The 15,191-nt window shown below is 45.4% G+C and overlaps 1 protein-coding gene across 2 annotated transcripts in view; it reads right to left on the bottom strand.

Annotated features, from left to right (window-relative positions):
- BAALC (BAALC binder of MAP3K1 and KLF4) overlaps positions 1–6,325 on the bottom strand; it is an 87,766-nt gene extending 81,441 nt beyond the window's left edge. For both annotated transcript variants that reach the window (XM_060128247.1, XM_060128246.1), the window contains exon 1: positions 6,166–6,325. In XM_060128247.1, the coding sequence (XP_059984230.1) occupies positions 6,166–6,325 (160 nt within the window). The remainder of the gene's footprint in view (positions 1–6,165) is intronic.
- Between the last annotated feature and the right edge of the window lie 8,866 nt (positions 6,326–15,191).

The raw sequence follows: 15,191 nt of genomic DNA, 5'->3' as shown, positions 1-15,191 counted from the left end.
CCATGAGAGGTGAGACTTCCTAGATGTTGATGAACTGCCCGGGTTTGCTGCCACCTGTTTCTTGAAGTGATTTTTGCAAAACCACCCTTATAATAAAGGGGCTTGTGTTTGGCAAAGGGGGTGTAGAGAGGTGGGGATGTTTTCTTACTATACAACCCATCAGGTAGACAAGAACCTGAAAAGGACGAGCAGATGGAACTTTTGAGGAAAGAAAACATTATCTCTGGGCACTGCAGGAAGAACGAAATGGACACAGAGAAGTTTTAGGAGATGTATTCATTGAAGAGAGATTGCTTGAGGTCCTACTATAGCCAGGCCCAGCGTTAGGCACAGGACTACAATGGCCAGTGGAAAGACACCTTACCTAACTAACGGAGCAAGTCATTCCCACGGGGGAAGACCTTAGTCAGTAATTGTTTGAATATCTTGTCATAACCTATAATGGAAAAGAATCTGAAAAATTATATATATATACATATAATCACTTTGCTGTACACGTAAAACTAACACAACATTGTAAATTAATAAATTAACTATACTTCAATTTAAAAAATTGTTTGAAAATATAACCAAGTGGTAACAGGTATACAGAGAGAGCTGGGGGAAGCAGGGAGGCTTATCCACCAGGAAGCCCCTGGAGGGTTCTGCACAGGTGCCCTCACTCAAGGAGGGAATCAGAGTAACCGGCTGTGCACGTCTGCAGGAGCAGTCCTGCTTCCTTCTGCAGGGAAGCCTCCTGCAGGGGTCTGTACACACCGGCCCCTCCCCAGGCAAAATGAACTACTCAGTCCTCTGCACTCCCCCAGCACCCTTCCTTCATGCTGTTCCAGTGTGCACCATGCTGACCTGAAGTGTGTCCACCTGTGTCCCCTGTACTATTAAGTTCTTCAGGTCGAGGAACATATCTCACTCATCTTTGTGCCAGTGGTATATTGAATAAACAAATGAGCAAATAAATGTCCTTTATCTTTAGACTTCCAACATAGGGCAACAAAGACCTAGACTACTGTCTTCATGGCACTACCCAAATGAGTCAAGGTCAGTAAGTTTAAACATGAAACTGAAACCAACAAGATTAGTTTTAACAAGAAGAAATGTAAAAATCCCAAATTTGGGATATGGAAATCAATAGTACAAATGTAGGATTCATTAGGGAAAAAAATTCACTCATTCCACAAACATTTATTGAGTGTCACCTATATTCTAGACACTGTTCCAGGTGCTGGGTATGTAGAGTGAAATCCAGACAATGTCACTGATGTCACAGAACTTAAATGTGACTAGAAAGAAAGATCTAAGGGTTTTAACTAATTGCAAGCTTCATGTGAGTCATCAAGGTAATATGGCAACAACAACAGCAGGAAAACAAACAAATCCTAACCTGGTTTTACCTGCATCGGGAAAGGGTCAGTGTCCACATCATAACAGACCTCATATTTCCTTGGGCTCTTCAGCTGACGTCAGCAGCATAGGTCCCTTGTATCAAGAGGGACTTTGACAAACCAAACGGTGCATTTGTAGGAATATGGTCAGTCCCACAGAAGTCTGAGAAATGACTGAAGGAATTGCATGTGTTTGGCCTGGCGGACCAACAGTGAGAGAAAATACAACAGCAATCTTCAAATGTTGAAGGAACGATCTATGTGAGACCAGGTGGAAATTATAAGGCAGCAGGAAGAGTTTCTTGCAAGGGAAACTGCTCCACAAAGGTATGGGTAGACCTCCATCCCTAGGGAAGAGATATCACTTCCTCAGAGATGCTGCGGAAGAAAACTGTGCTGAGACCAGACTAGACTGCCAAGACACCACACTAGACTTTGAGTTCCATCCACTGTCAAATCAAGAATTCTATAGTTGATCCCCCCATTCATCAGGAGGGCAGGATTTAGGAGTGCGGGCTTTGGATTCAGAAAAAGCTGGATTCGAGTCTTGGATCGGGAAAAGCTACTGCACACTCTAAGCCTCATTCCCTCACTTGCAAAAGGAGGATAGCAATAGTTCTACCTCATCCCCCCTCGTGAGGATTAAGAGAGATGATTTACATAAAGTGCCACTAAGCATAGCGCCTGGCCCTTGGTAAGATATCAATAAATGTTAGCTAATGGTAATATTAAGTGCCCTTCATTTCACCTGACATATTTCAATTGATTTAGATAAATCATTTTGCTGTGAGTCTAATTCTGCAATCTTCCATCTTGCATTCACTAAAGCACTTATTATAGCAATTTAAAACTATAAAGTAGAAGCATTTTAGAGAAATTTGAAATGTTTTATTCTCTAGAGACATTAGAAAAATACTAACAGTAGAAAAGGGGAGGGACCTGCCAATGCAGGGGACACAGGTTTGATCCCTGGTCCAGGAAGATCCCACATGCCGTGGAGCAACTAAGCCTGTACGCCACAACTACTGAGCCCACGTGCCACAACTACTGAAGCCCACGCACCTAGAGCCCGTGCTCCACAACAAGAGAAGCCACCGCAAGGAGAAGCCCACCCACCACAACGAAGAGTAGCCCCCGCTTGCAACTAGAGAAAGCCCGCGCGCATCAACGAAGACCCAACCCAATGAAGTCAAAAAGAAAAAATCTATAGACTATCTAAAATAGTCTATGTCCTATACTAGGTTTAAAAAAAAAAAGAAAGAAAAGGGTATCTTTAAGGATGTAATTTAAGGGACTCGTGATTAAATTGAGGTGAAGCTAGGAAGTTATTCATGTATGGAATGGCTGAGCTAGGCTGGGGCAGAGCAACCTCAGAGACCCCCTTTCTCCATAGGAGACCTCCATCAGACCACAGAGGTAAAAATCAATCCAGTAAACTGATTTTATGAGAACTAAATCACACCAGACCAATTTAATTTCCTCCTGTGACAGAGAGACAGGCTTCGATGACACAGAGAAGCAATGGATATCAGATACTGCGGCTTCAGTTAGGTCTTTAATTCCAGCCTACATAATAGTTAAATCTAAAAATCGAATTCTGCTGGCAAGTGGAGGTGATCCCCAAACACAGAGATCAAAGGCTCAGGATCATGTAAGGATCCTGTAAGTAAGGAGAAGAAGGAAAAAACTCTCTCCTTTGTGGAACTGGCAGAAAAACATGCCTCCTTCCTGCGGTGAAATGCAGAATTCATTCAACAAATACTGAACACCTGTCACGTGATGTGACCTCAATCTGGACTGGACTAAGAGAAATAGAAATGAGGTTTACAAGCAGATGTGCTTAAATAGGGCCTTTTGGTAGATATGGGTGTGGAGTTGAGGTTGAGGGGTGGTGGCGCTACAGAAGAAATGGCATCTTTGAGCTGGGCCAGGGGTTTCAATGGGGTAGGGCAAAGCTGGGGGCACTTGTTAAAGAAAAGCTGTGGGCTCAGAAAGACACTTGGAGGAATCTAGGTTAAACTCATTCAAGTGGGAAAACATCGGCAGCAAGGGATGCAAGGCAGAGCAAAGGGGGAGGGAATCTAGGAAGAGCTGACAGGGGAGGGGAGGGTTAAACGGAGAGCCTACGCGTTCAAGAAAATCCCAGCTGGGGGCTCCACAGTGTAACTGGCTAAGCACAAGATAGAAAGATGCATTAGTCCACTCCCTGCCCTCAGAGCTCCTGAGGTTGGGAGGGCTAGAAGAAAAGGGGCTTCAATTTGCTACTAAAGGAGAGTGACCAGGGGCCCAGAAAGAAAGGACTCTTGAGGACTGAGGGAGCTGGGGGTAAGAACTGCAAAAGGACTGGGAGGCTGTGCAGTGCAGACTGGGGCAACTTAACTGAATCCCATCTGCCTTCAACAGATGACCTTCAGAGAGCCTCTCCAGCTCTAGAGCTCTAGTCATGAAGGCCTTAGTGATGACTTTACAACCTGAATTCCCCTAAATCCAGCTTTTCCTTTTGTCCCCCCATCAGAAAAGAGTTGATGGAAACAGGAAAAAGTGGCATTCTGGCTTCTCATCACCACACAGTCACTGCGGGCCAGTGGGTGCCCCCCTGAAGGCTGGAACTGAATTCACAGGTGGTGCACTGGCAGCAGGTGGGTGAGGCTGGGGGAGCAGGAGGGAAGAATAAAATAAAGGATGCTGGCTAATCTCGCAGGGTGGCTGAAAGCCAGGAGAACTGTCGCTTTCTCCAATGACCCACTCTGACCAAAGATGACAAGTTGCTAGTCTGGAAAATCCACAAGAATCAAGAAGGCATTTTTTCTAAAGGCTCTAAAGGGAATGCCAGTGGATTTCCAGGGACAGCTTGAGTCCATCTTGATCTTCAGAAACGTTCCTCTCCTCTGAGGCTGATGGAAATTTCTAGGGAATTGAAATGATCCTGCCCATCTAAGTGTCTTGCCAATTTCAGGGCGCTGTTCTGCGACTGGAGCCCAGCCCTTCCTGTGAATGATTCAGGTCTTCAGCACCACTTGCCTGTCAGGGCTGTCCCATGTTTGGTAGGGTACCACGAATGAGCATGCTTGTCCCGGACCCCACCTGTTGCGGGAACCAGATCTCATGATGCACGATGGGACATGACTCAGGATGGCAGAGTAATAAATGAATAAGCATTGGAAACAAATAAATATGTACATATTTAGTCATCCCATAATAACTCTCTCACACTCATACACATGTACACACACACACTATATAGTTCCAGTCACCAAGGCAACCATTCCCTGAAGCTGTACTTTGTTCTTTTCCACGTTAGATGTTTTTAACCTTATTTCCTTGGAGTGCAGCTCTGGTCTTTTTGAGTGTCTCCTGAGAGGTACCATACCTCCTCAGGAAATGTTGTTACATCTAACATTTACCAGGTCTATTTTGAAGGCGCGTCTTATCCTCATTCTGACACTGAATTCAGCCAACACCATCTGAAAGCCCACTGAAAGCGTCAGCAATACGAAATAACCATTATGATTGCTACTGTGAGTCAGAAAAATTAGAGACAAATGAAGTATTACGCCTTGCACAATTTTCACTGACGGTTCTCGCTTAAAAAAAAAAAATCACAAAGTTCATGTGAAAAAGGACCCAGCTTGGTCCTAAAAGATGGAGACAGAATCTCAGGATTAAAGTGACAGCTCTTATTTAGGAGGCAGGAATTTAGGGCTACTGATGTGTTAGGAGTAGTTGACATTTCTCTCCTCCTCCTTATAATATATGCTATTCTTCAAATTAACCTCATTTTCTATCTTAGATTTCAATATTAAAAAATGCCAGCCACATAAAGGGAAATAGTTAAAACATCCTTATACAAATATTGATCTGGCTTCTGACAACATCCATGTAATAAGCAGTGAGGTTTTTTCCGTTTAACGTCACTAACAAGTTTATGATTAAAGGTCAGTCTGTGGCAACAGTCTGTTTTCATCTCTACGTTACAATTATTACTGTCTGCTTTAAAAGAAAAAACAAAATGTGATTTGCGACAGGTCCAGAAAGTTCTTTGCATATCCTTCTATCAGATTTCTGCCAGAATGGTAAGAGTATTTAAATTATAGTCGTAATCCGCTTTCATGCCCTGCCTCGTATAAAGCATCGAGGCACCGTGGGGTAGAGAGGAAGTCCTTGCTATGAAACAACTGCCTGAAAAGTAAGCTGAAGTGCAGAACTAGTGATGGGGCGGCCGTTGTTTATTTTGCCCTGAACTAGGATTCTGGTTTTCAAAACCCGAGACACGGGAGAAAAGGCGGAAGCCACGAGGAAGAAACCACCCAGGTAATCTGGACCAGTCTATAAATCAAGGGAGAGAGTGCCCAGGCGGCCAGAGGAGGAAACGGGCCAAAATCCAGCGGAGGCGAGTCCAAGCGGGCGAGAAGCCTGGGTGGGCGGCGGGACAGGTGTGCAAGCCGCGCGGGCTGTCCTCCCACCCGACCCGGCCCCGGCCAATGAGCAGGCACGGGCGGAGGCCAAGAGGTGCGGTGTTTCCGCGAGGCCCAGGGGATTAGCTCAGCCTTTTTTAGGGGTCTCTGGTTGGCCCTGCTCCCTGGGCCTGGGTCGGTCGGTCTGTCAGCAGACAGGTGCTGTTTCCCGCCTCCCCGCTCCTCCCCCGGCCCCAACACCACCAACACCATTCCGCACAGAATTCTCTGGGGGACTGGGCTGCCCCGGCGCCCTGCGTCCCTCCCGCTTCCCCCTCCCGTGCCCAGCCTCCCAGCGCTGGGGGTCTGCGGGAGCCAGGCGCACTCACCTGCGTGCAGGCCGCCCGCCTCGGGGCCGCTGTCCGGGGTGGCGTTGCTCGGCGACGCGTCCGAGTCGGTGTAGGTGAGCCATGTGGACTCCGTCTCGCGAGTCCAGCTCTCGTAGTAGCGGGGCTCGATGGCATCCGCCCGGCTCCCGCCGCAGCCCATCCTCCTGCGCTGCTGGCGCGCCCAGCGGCCGCTCGGTTCACGGTTCTAGGGCGGCTCAGCCCCGGCGGCGCAGTCCGGGCCGGCGAGGAGGCGGCGGCGGCGGCGGCGGCGGCGGCGGCATCGCGTCCCTCGACCCGCCTGCCCGCCCGCGCCGCAGCCAGGCGCCCAGCTCCCGCGGCGCCAGCCGCCCCCTCCGCCGCGCCGGCTCCCAGCGCGCCCCTCCTCTCCTCCTCCTCCAAGGCCCTCCCCTTCCCCACCTCTCCTCCCCCACCTCCCCTCGCCCTTGCTGCCCTACCCCCAACCCCGTGCCAAGTCAAACGCTTCCCCGCATCCTCCCTTGGTGCGCCCCAGCCGGACGTGGGACGCAAGAGCGGCGGCCTGAGAATAGGAGGAGGACGGTATGGGAGTGGGTGGATTCCGCGAGGGGTTCAGCCTCGCCGGCTAGGGTTACCCCTTTATTTATCCGTCTCTCCCAACCTCCCTCCCTCCCTTCCTTTCTTCCTTCCACCTTCGTTCCATTCATCCATCCTGGGGGCTTTGGAAGGTACCCCAAGCTTTCTGGCCACTTGTTCAAAACCAGTGGAGCTGGTGACAGCACAGAAACAGGGGAGAAACTATTTCTACGAAGAATTAAGGAGCAGTCAGACCCCCTGCCTGTCCTAGTTGGTCTGAGGAGCAGAGAGTAGGGCCTATAATTTCTGAGAGAGCTGGGCTGGACTCTCTGTCACTAACACCCTTTCCAGTTCTGTGACTTCGAACTTTGTTCTCAGGAATCGCAGGGCAGCCGGAACACTCTCTGGATGGGGCTGGGTGGTGTGGCAGGCTTCCCTCCAAATTCACTGAGGGCCTTGATATTCCAGGTGCACACTCAGCTCTGCGTGCTCCATGTGCGCACACTTAGAGCTCAGACTTGGGTAAGCCAAAGAATTTGCCTGTCCCAAAGGAGCCAGGACACGTGGTAAAAGAAGGAAACTGCCTTAAAGAGACAGCTAAGAAAGAAGGGTTGAAAGAATAAATCCTCAATGACGAGGCTCTGTCAGAATGCCATAGTGTTGAGTAAGTATTGTTTTCATTCATTCAAGATTATATATACACTTTTAATTGAAATATATTTGATGTACAATACTGTGTTAGTTTCAGGTGTACTACATAGTATTTGACATTAGTATCCATTATGAAATGATCACCATGATAATTCTAGTAACATCTGTCCCCGTAAAGTTATTACAATATTATTGACCATATTCCTTATTCTGTATATTACATCCTTGTGGCTTATTTATTATATAACTGAAAGTTTGTACCTCTTAATCCCCTTCACCTATCTCACCCACCTTCCCACCTTCCTCCCCTCTGGCAACCATTCTTTTGTTCTCTGTACCTATGAGTCTGTTTTCAGCTTGTTTTGTTTGTTTGGTTTGGTTTTTAGATTCCATATGTGAGTGATATCATACAGTATTTGTCTTTCTCTGTCTGACTTATTTCACTTACCACAATACTCTCTAGATCCATCCAGGTTGTTGCAAATGGCAAGGTTTCATTTCTTTTTTAATGGCTGAGTAATATTCCATTGTCTATATACCACATCTTCTTTATCCATTTATCTGTTGATGGACACTTACGTTGCTTCCATATCTTGGGTATTGTAAATAATGCTGCAGCAAACACTGGGGTGCATATATCTTTTCAAATGAGTAGTTTTGTTTTCTTCTGGTAAATACCCAGAAGTAAAATTGCTGGATTATATAGTAGTTCTACTTTTAATTTGAGGAAACTCCATACTGTTTTCCATAGTGGCTATACCAACTTACATTCCCACCAACAGTTCCTGAGGGTTCCCTTTTCTCCACATCCTCACCAACACTTGTTATTTGTTGTCTTTCTGATGATAGCTATTCTGGCAGATATGAGGTGGTATCATTGTGGGTTTGATTTGCATTTCCCTGATGATTAGTGATGTTGCGCATCTTTTCATATACCTGTTGGCCATCTGTTTGTCTTCTTTGGAAAAATGTCTATTCAGATCTTCTGCCCATTTTTAAATTTTTAAATTTTTTTTTGATGTTAAGTTGTATGAGTCCTCTGCATATCTTGGATATTGGAATTGTTTGCAAATATCTTCTCCTGTTCAGTAGATTGCCTTTTTATTTTGTTGGTAGTTTCCTTTGCTGTGCAAAAGCTTTTTAATTTTATGTAGTCCCATTTGTTTATTTTTGCTTTTTTTTCCCTTGCTGAGGAGACAGATCCAAAAAAATATTGCTAAGACCAATGTCAAAGAGCATACTGCCTATGTTTTCTTCTAGGAGTTTTATGGTTTCAGGTCTTACATTTAATTCTTTAATTCATTTCGAGTTTAGTTTTGTATATGGTTTGAGAAAGTAGTCCAGTTTCATTCTTTTGCATCCAGCTGTCCAGTTTTCCCAACACTATTTATTGAAGAAACTGTCTTTTCCCCATTTTCTGTTCCTGGCTTCTTTGTCATAGATTAATTGACCATATAAGCATGGGTTTATTTCTGGGCTCTCTAGTCTGTTCCACTGATCTATGGGTCTGCTTTGTGTCAGTACCATATGGTTTTGATTACTATAGCTTTGTAGTATAGTTTGAAATCAGGGAGCATGATACTTCCAGCTTTGTTCTTTCTCAAGATTGTTTTGGCTATTGGGGTCTTTTGTGTTTCCATACAAATTTTAGAATTATTTGTTCTAGCTCTGTGAAAAATGCCATTGGTATTTTGATAGGGATTGCATTGAATCTGTAGATTGCCTTGCAGAGTACGGTCATTTTAACAATATTAATTCTTCCAAACCATGAGTGCAGTATATCTTTCCATTTATTTGTGTCATCTTCAATTTCTTTCATCAATGTCTAGTTTTCCAAGTCTTTTACCTCTTTGATTAGAATCATTCCTAAGTATTTTGTTCTTTTTGATACAATTGTAAATGGGATTATTTTCCTTATTTCTCTTCCTGAAAGTTCATTTTTAGTGAATAGAAGTACAACAGATTTCTGTATATTAATTTTGTATCCTGCAACTTTACTGAATTCATTTATTAGTTCTAATAGTTTTTTGGTGGGGTCTTTAGGATTTTCTATATATATTATCATACCATCTGCAAACAGTGACAATTTTACCTCTTCCTTTCCAATTTGGATTCCTTTTATTTCTTTTTCTTATCTGATTGCTGTGGCTAGGACTTCCACTGCTGTGTTGAATAAAAGTGGTGAGAATGGGCATCCTTGTCTTGTTCCTGATCTTAGAGGAAACGCTTTCAACTTTTCACCACTATGATACTAGCTGTGGGTTTGTCATATATGGCCTTTATTATGTTGAGGTATGTTCCCTCATTCAACATATATTTACTAAATACCTATTATGGCAAAACACTGCTAGTAGATATAATACCCATCTAATACATTTTGTTTATTACCAATTGTATATATACTGTAATGTGTACTGTTATTATATCTTATAAAGTATACAGAATATAGGTATAGTATTCATTATATCCTATATAATGGATAGAATGTAGACTAGGTTACAGGGTCTATAGCACTCAGTATGTAGCATCTAGTAGGTAGGCTAAGTCCAGGGCATTCCTGGCACATAGTAGGAATGAGTAATGTGGACTAAAGAAGATCTAGTTTAGCACAGAGCTGCTAGACGTCCCTCCGGCAGGTACTAATCAGGATCCATAATGCAGAAGTGAGCAAAGACTCACTGAGCCAAGATCAGGGGCTCCTCCTCCGCACGCTGAGCCCAGAGCCTGCCAAACCCCAGGGCCCAGGCTGGCCATTCCTCTGCAGGCTTTGCTTCTCCTTTTAAGACGCCCCAGCAGGTCTTCTCAACCTTGTTTCAGCTGCCAGAGCATTGTGAGCAAAGGAAACGAGATGAGCATGAGAGGAGTTGCAGGAGTAGTCTGGGCCAGCCCAGGCATGGAAAGGACTATAGAAAGGGATTCAGACTTCATCCTAAAAGCAATGGGAAACACTGGTAAGCTTGAAGCCACGCACTGCCAGCATCAGATCTGCTTTAGTGAACTGTCACTCTGGAGGTAGGTGGAGGTAGGTGGCAGAGAGGCCAGACTGGGTCCTGGGAGAGCATCAGGAGGCTCGCAGAGAGAGATGATGATGTGGGAGGATGCGAGGAGTTGGGTGGATAGGATTGCCAGTTACTGAGAAGAGGAATCCTAGAGGCAAACTAGTATTGTTATCTGCATGGAGAGGTCTGGAAATGGCAGGTAGATGAGGAATACTGTTTTGGTTGAATTTGCAATGCCTCTGAGACATGAGTTCACATAGATAAAGCACTTAGCTTAGTTGCCAGAATACAGTACAAGTGGCTTTATAAGTGCTAGTTCTCCTTATCACATGGCTCTAAGTCTAGAACTCAGGAGAGAGGTCTCAGCTAGAAAATTAATTTAGGAGGCATCAGCATATGAAATATACCTGAAGAAATGTCTCTCTCCCCAAATAGCTTGGCCTTCCCTGTTCTTGTTTTCTAGTGTTCAACCTCCCCAGCCCCTGCCTCCCGCCCCCAACCCCTTGCAGCTCAATCTCTCCTGTCCCCCGTCTTGCTCCCTTTCTTATGAGAAGCAACTTACCTCTGTCCCAGCATCTGACTCCTCGTTTGATATTTCAACCACAACTTAACACTTTCTTCAGGCGTATCAAAGACTTGAAAGACGAAGATATTGTCCACACTCAGCTTTGAAAGATCCTCCATTACCAGGCAGTGGAGGATCATAAATAACAATCATTTTTTCTTGTCACATATTCAGCTTCTAAATAAGGTATCTAACATATGTACCAATTGGGAATAGGGCCAATTGACATTTTGCCAGTGACCGGAGACAGGAATGGAAAACTGCGTAAACCGGCATCATGTTTCTGATCGATTCCAGCAATGTTTCAGTGCCCATGTGGATTAACACCTCAGGAAGGTACTCTGCCAACCCAGCTTCCTGAGGCTCTGGGAGGAGGCTAAGCTGGAGTGGTGAGTGTGAAAAGAGGCAGGAATGGGGATCATCAGAGTCAGATTAGGGAGCAGGTGCAGTGAAATTGTGATCTCGTTGACTTTGAGCTGCCCAGGTGACATGTGTAGGAAGATGTCAAGTTGGCAGTTAGATAAATACAAAGCTGGAGTCCAGAAGAGAGGTCCAGGCTGGGACCATAGGAGTCAGTGAGATCCTAGGGAGGTAGCATGGGAAGAGAAGTCTGGTAGTGAGCACTGAGGATGTTCAATATTTGGAGGGTGAGTGGAGGGAAAGAGCCAGCAAAGGCCATAGAGGGGAAATCGTAGAGGAGCGTGGCACGTCGACGATCTTGAGAGAGGAGAGAGTTCTGACTGTGCATCTACAAAAGGCAGATTGCATCACACGGAGACCGAGAAGCGGACCGTGGGATCTAACATCAGGGAGGTCAAGTTCAGTGGAATGTTGGCAGTGGAGGCCAAATTGAAGTGGGTTCAAGAGTAAAGGAGAGGCGAGGGACGAGACAGCAATGTAGCAGCTGGAGGGAAAGTCCACATTAGAATTCTTTTTTTAATTGAAAAAACTAGAGCGTGTTTAGGGCTAGAGGAGGAGGTGAGGATACTGAAACCTGGGGGTAGGAGGGGGAGAGCCACAGAAGTGCGATGGGATTGCCCCCGTGGGAGGAGGGCACCCCTATCTGCACTATTGTAACAGGAGTACAGGAGGAGGGCTGGGAGGATTTCAAATTTGGAACTAGGATGTTGAGCGTTCTCCAAAGGGATGGGGTTTATCTTCTCTGTGAAGTAAGAAGCAAGGTTAGCCACTGAGAGTGGGTGGAGGAGGATTTCAGAGACTGAGAAAAATAGAGAAGGATTTCATCGTTATTACAGAGACTGGAAGACTGAGCTGTAAGTTTTGGGGGTCAGTCCTCAGCCCAGTTGAGGCTGCTGATTGTGGAGATTCCTCAGCAGAGTTCAGCTACCCGGGGGCAAGTTCCAGATGAGTGAGGGTTCAGCCAAGCCTGGGAAGAGGTAATGTGCAAGGACAGAGGGACCAGGAAGTGACTGAAATAGTGGCACGTGGAACCCACTGCGTGGGAGGGAGCTGATGGGGGAGGAGGACGAGGTGAGGCTCCACGGCGGCCAAGAAGCTTCTACTGTAGGGCCCTTAGGTAGCCGGTTGGGAGAAGAGGGGGTTGACGGTAGAGACAGCAGCAGCAGGACTTTGAAACCCCATGTAGAAGGACCCCTAAAAAGTGCTGAGATCAGACAACTGCCCATTCAAAACCTGTGGACAGGCTAAGGGGCCTGAGTAAAAGTATAAATGGAAACCCTCATACCACATATCTACTTTTTAAAGGTTTATAAACCAAGTTAGCACACTTAGGAAAAATATGTTCTATCCTCTTATCTCGACAAGTTATCTTCATAACGACCTGAAAGGCCAGGTTCTAAAGTAGAATTTTCGGAGTCTTTGAAGTTCTGCGCTGAACATGGCAGAGCAGGCCAAGCTGACCCAGTCTGTGACTCCTCTCCCTGCCCCAAGTCAGTCCTGCTCTGCAAGAGTCCTTGTGGACACACGTCGCTGTAAACCCAGAAGTCCACGTTCCATCTACGCTCTCCCCCTACAAATCGCTGCCTTTGGCCACCCCGCTGGCTGGCTGAGGAGTCTGTGGCTGGGGGATGCAATCTGCCCTCAAGGGGCTTGCTTCCAATGCAGGCTCTGGAAGTAGCGTCAGGGCCTTTGGGGCAGGGAATTGCAAGGTCCCGGATACCCAGAAGGGAGGTTAGAAGGAGCTGGGGCCCAGACTCCAGGTGGATGCAGCCCATGGCCCCTGGATTCCTGGCCCCTAGAGAAAACCAGAGTAGGGCCTCTAGAACAGGGGCCTGGAGCAGGGCTCCCTCTTGCCAGGTACTGTCCACTGATGAGAATGGAATTGCAAACACTTCCAGAAAACAGGGGATAGTTGTAAAGTTCTCGGATTAAGTGTGGTCACTGATTGCACACACATTTCTGAACATCTACCATGTATATTTTAAGCTTCTCAAGGACAAGGATATTGTCTCATTTAGCTTGGAATCCTTAAGAAAGATTAATTCAATGCCTTCATGTAGTCAATGCTCATCAAATATTTGCTTAATGAATGAATGACAAGAGGCAGTATGGGGATGTGGTTAAGAATATAGATTCTAGAGCCCAACTGTCTGAGTGTGGAGCTTGACGCTGCCACTTACCAACTGGATAGCCTTGGACAAGTTACTATCACCTATGCCTCAGTTTTCTCATCTGTAAATGGGGATAATGAATTGTGTGAGTAGGTGTAAAGGCTTGGAAGAGTGCCTGGCACATAGAAAGCACTCATCATTGTTACCTATCACTGCACTTTGGGGGAAAGGAGAAACAGTGGCATCTCTCTCCCTTGCAGAGGAAATCTCCGAAATTATGTGTTTTCACGTGAGATAATGTCAGTAAATTTGCTTAGCACACAGCAAAAGTCTGGTAAATGGTAGCCTTTTTTTCTTTTCCTTCCTTCCCTTTATGATGTTACTACTATCAACCTTCCTGAAAACAAAATTTCTTACCACCATCCCTACCAAATCATTATCGCAGAGGAACAGTCTATTTTTTTCATGGAATCTCTTCTGGCTATTATGTAGTGCCATAAATTCAGAGAAATTTTGAACCAGAAAAACCTAGAGATCAGCTGATCCAGTCCTTCGATTTTACCAACTAGGAAATCATAGCTCAGAGAGGTTTGTGGAATCACCCAGAGTCACAGAAGAAGGTGCTGTCTCTGGTAGAGCTGAAGTTTCAATAGGGCCTTGGAGCCTCTGCTTGGCTCTGTGCTCCTTTAATTACGACTCTCTAGCTGGTACTGAATTTTCTCCCAAAACTTTCAGAATAAGTGTAATAAATTAAATGTAATATATAAAGTGTAATAAATTGTGTTAAACCATCTGTTCAGAATCTAGAACTCGACTGGCATGGATTAGGCATCTTTTTCCATCAAGCTGAAAAACAAACAAAAGAATGAATTATTTTAAAGTGGGGATGGTTGCAACTTTGGAAAGCCTTAGCCAAAGTCATCCAGAGCAATGAAGTCGATTATGCCTTTCAAAACTATGGCTGAATGCAGTATCTCACATCTGTCAGAATGGCCATCATCAAAAAATCTACAAACAATAAATGCTGGAGAGGGTGTGGAGAAAAGGGAAGCCTCATACACTGTTGGTGAGAATGTAAATTGATACAGCCACTATGGAGAACAGTATGGAGGTTCCTTTAAAAACTAAAAATAGAACTACCATACAACCCAGCAATCCCACTACTGGGCATATACCTTGAGAAAACCATAATTCAAAAAGAGTCATGTACCATAATGTTCATTGCAGCTCTATTTACAATAGCCAGGACTTGGAAGCAACCTAAGTGTCCATTGACAGATGAATGGATAAAGAAGATGTGGCACATATATACAATGGAATATTACTCAGCCATAAAAAGAAACGAAATTGAGTTATTTGTAGTGAGGTAGATGGACCTAGAGTCTGTCATACAGAGTGAAGTAAGTCAGAAAGAGAAAAACAAATACCGTACGCTAACACATATATATGGAATCTAAAATAATTGTCATGAAGAACCTAGGGGCAGGACAGGAATAAAGACGCAGACCTACTAGAGAATGGACTTGAGGACACAGGGACGGGGAAGGGGAAGCTGGGACGAAGTGAGAGAGTGGCGTGGACATATATACACTACCAAATGTAAAATAGATAGCTAGTGGGAAGCTGTCGCATAGCACAGGGAGATCAGCTCGGTGCTTTGTGACCAGTTAGAAGGGTGGGATAGGGAGGGTGGGAGGGAGGGAGACGCAAGAGGGAAGAGATATGGGG

This window comes from Lagenorhynchus albirostris, chromosome 17 (assembly GCF_949774975.1).
Source record: "Lagenorhynchus albirostris chromosome 17, mLagAlb1.1, whole genome shotgun sequence".
Lineage (NCBI taxonomy): Eukaryota > Metazoa > Chordata > Mammalia > Artiodactyla > Delphinidae > Lagenorhynchus > Lagenorhynchus albirostris.
This window is presented reverse-complemented; position numbering and strand designations above follow the sequence as displayed.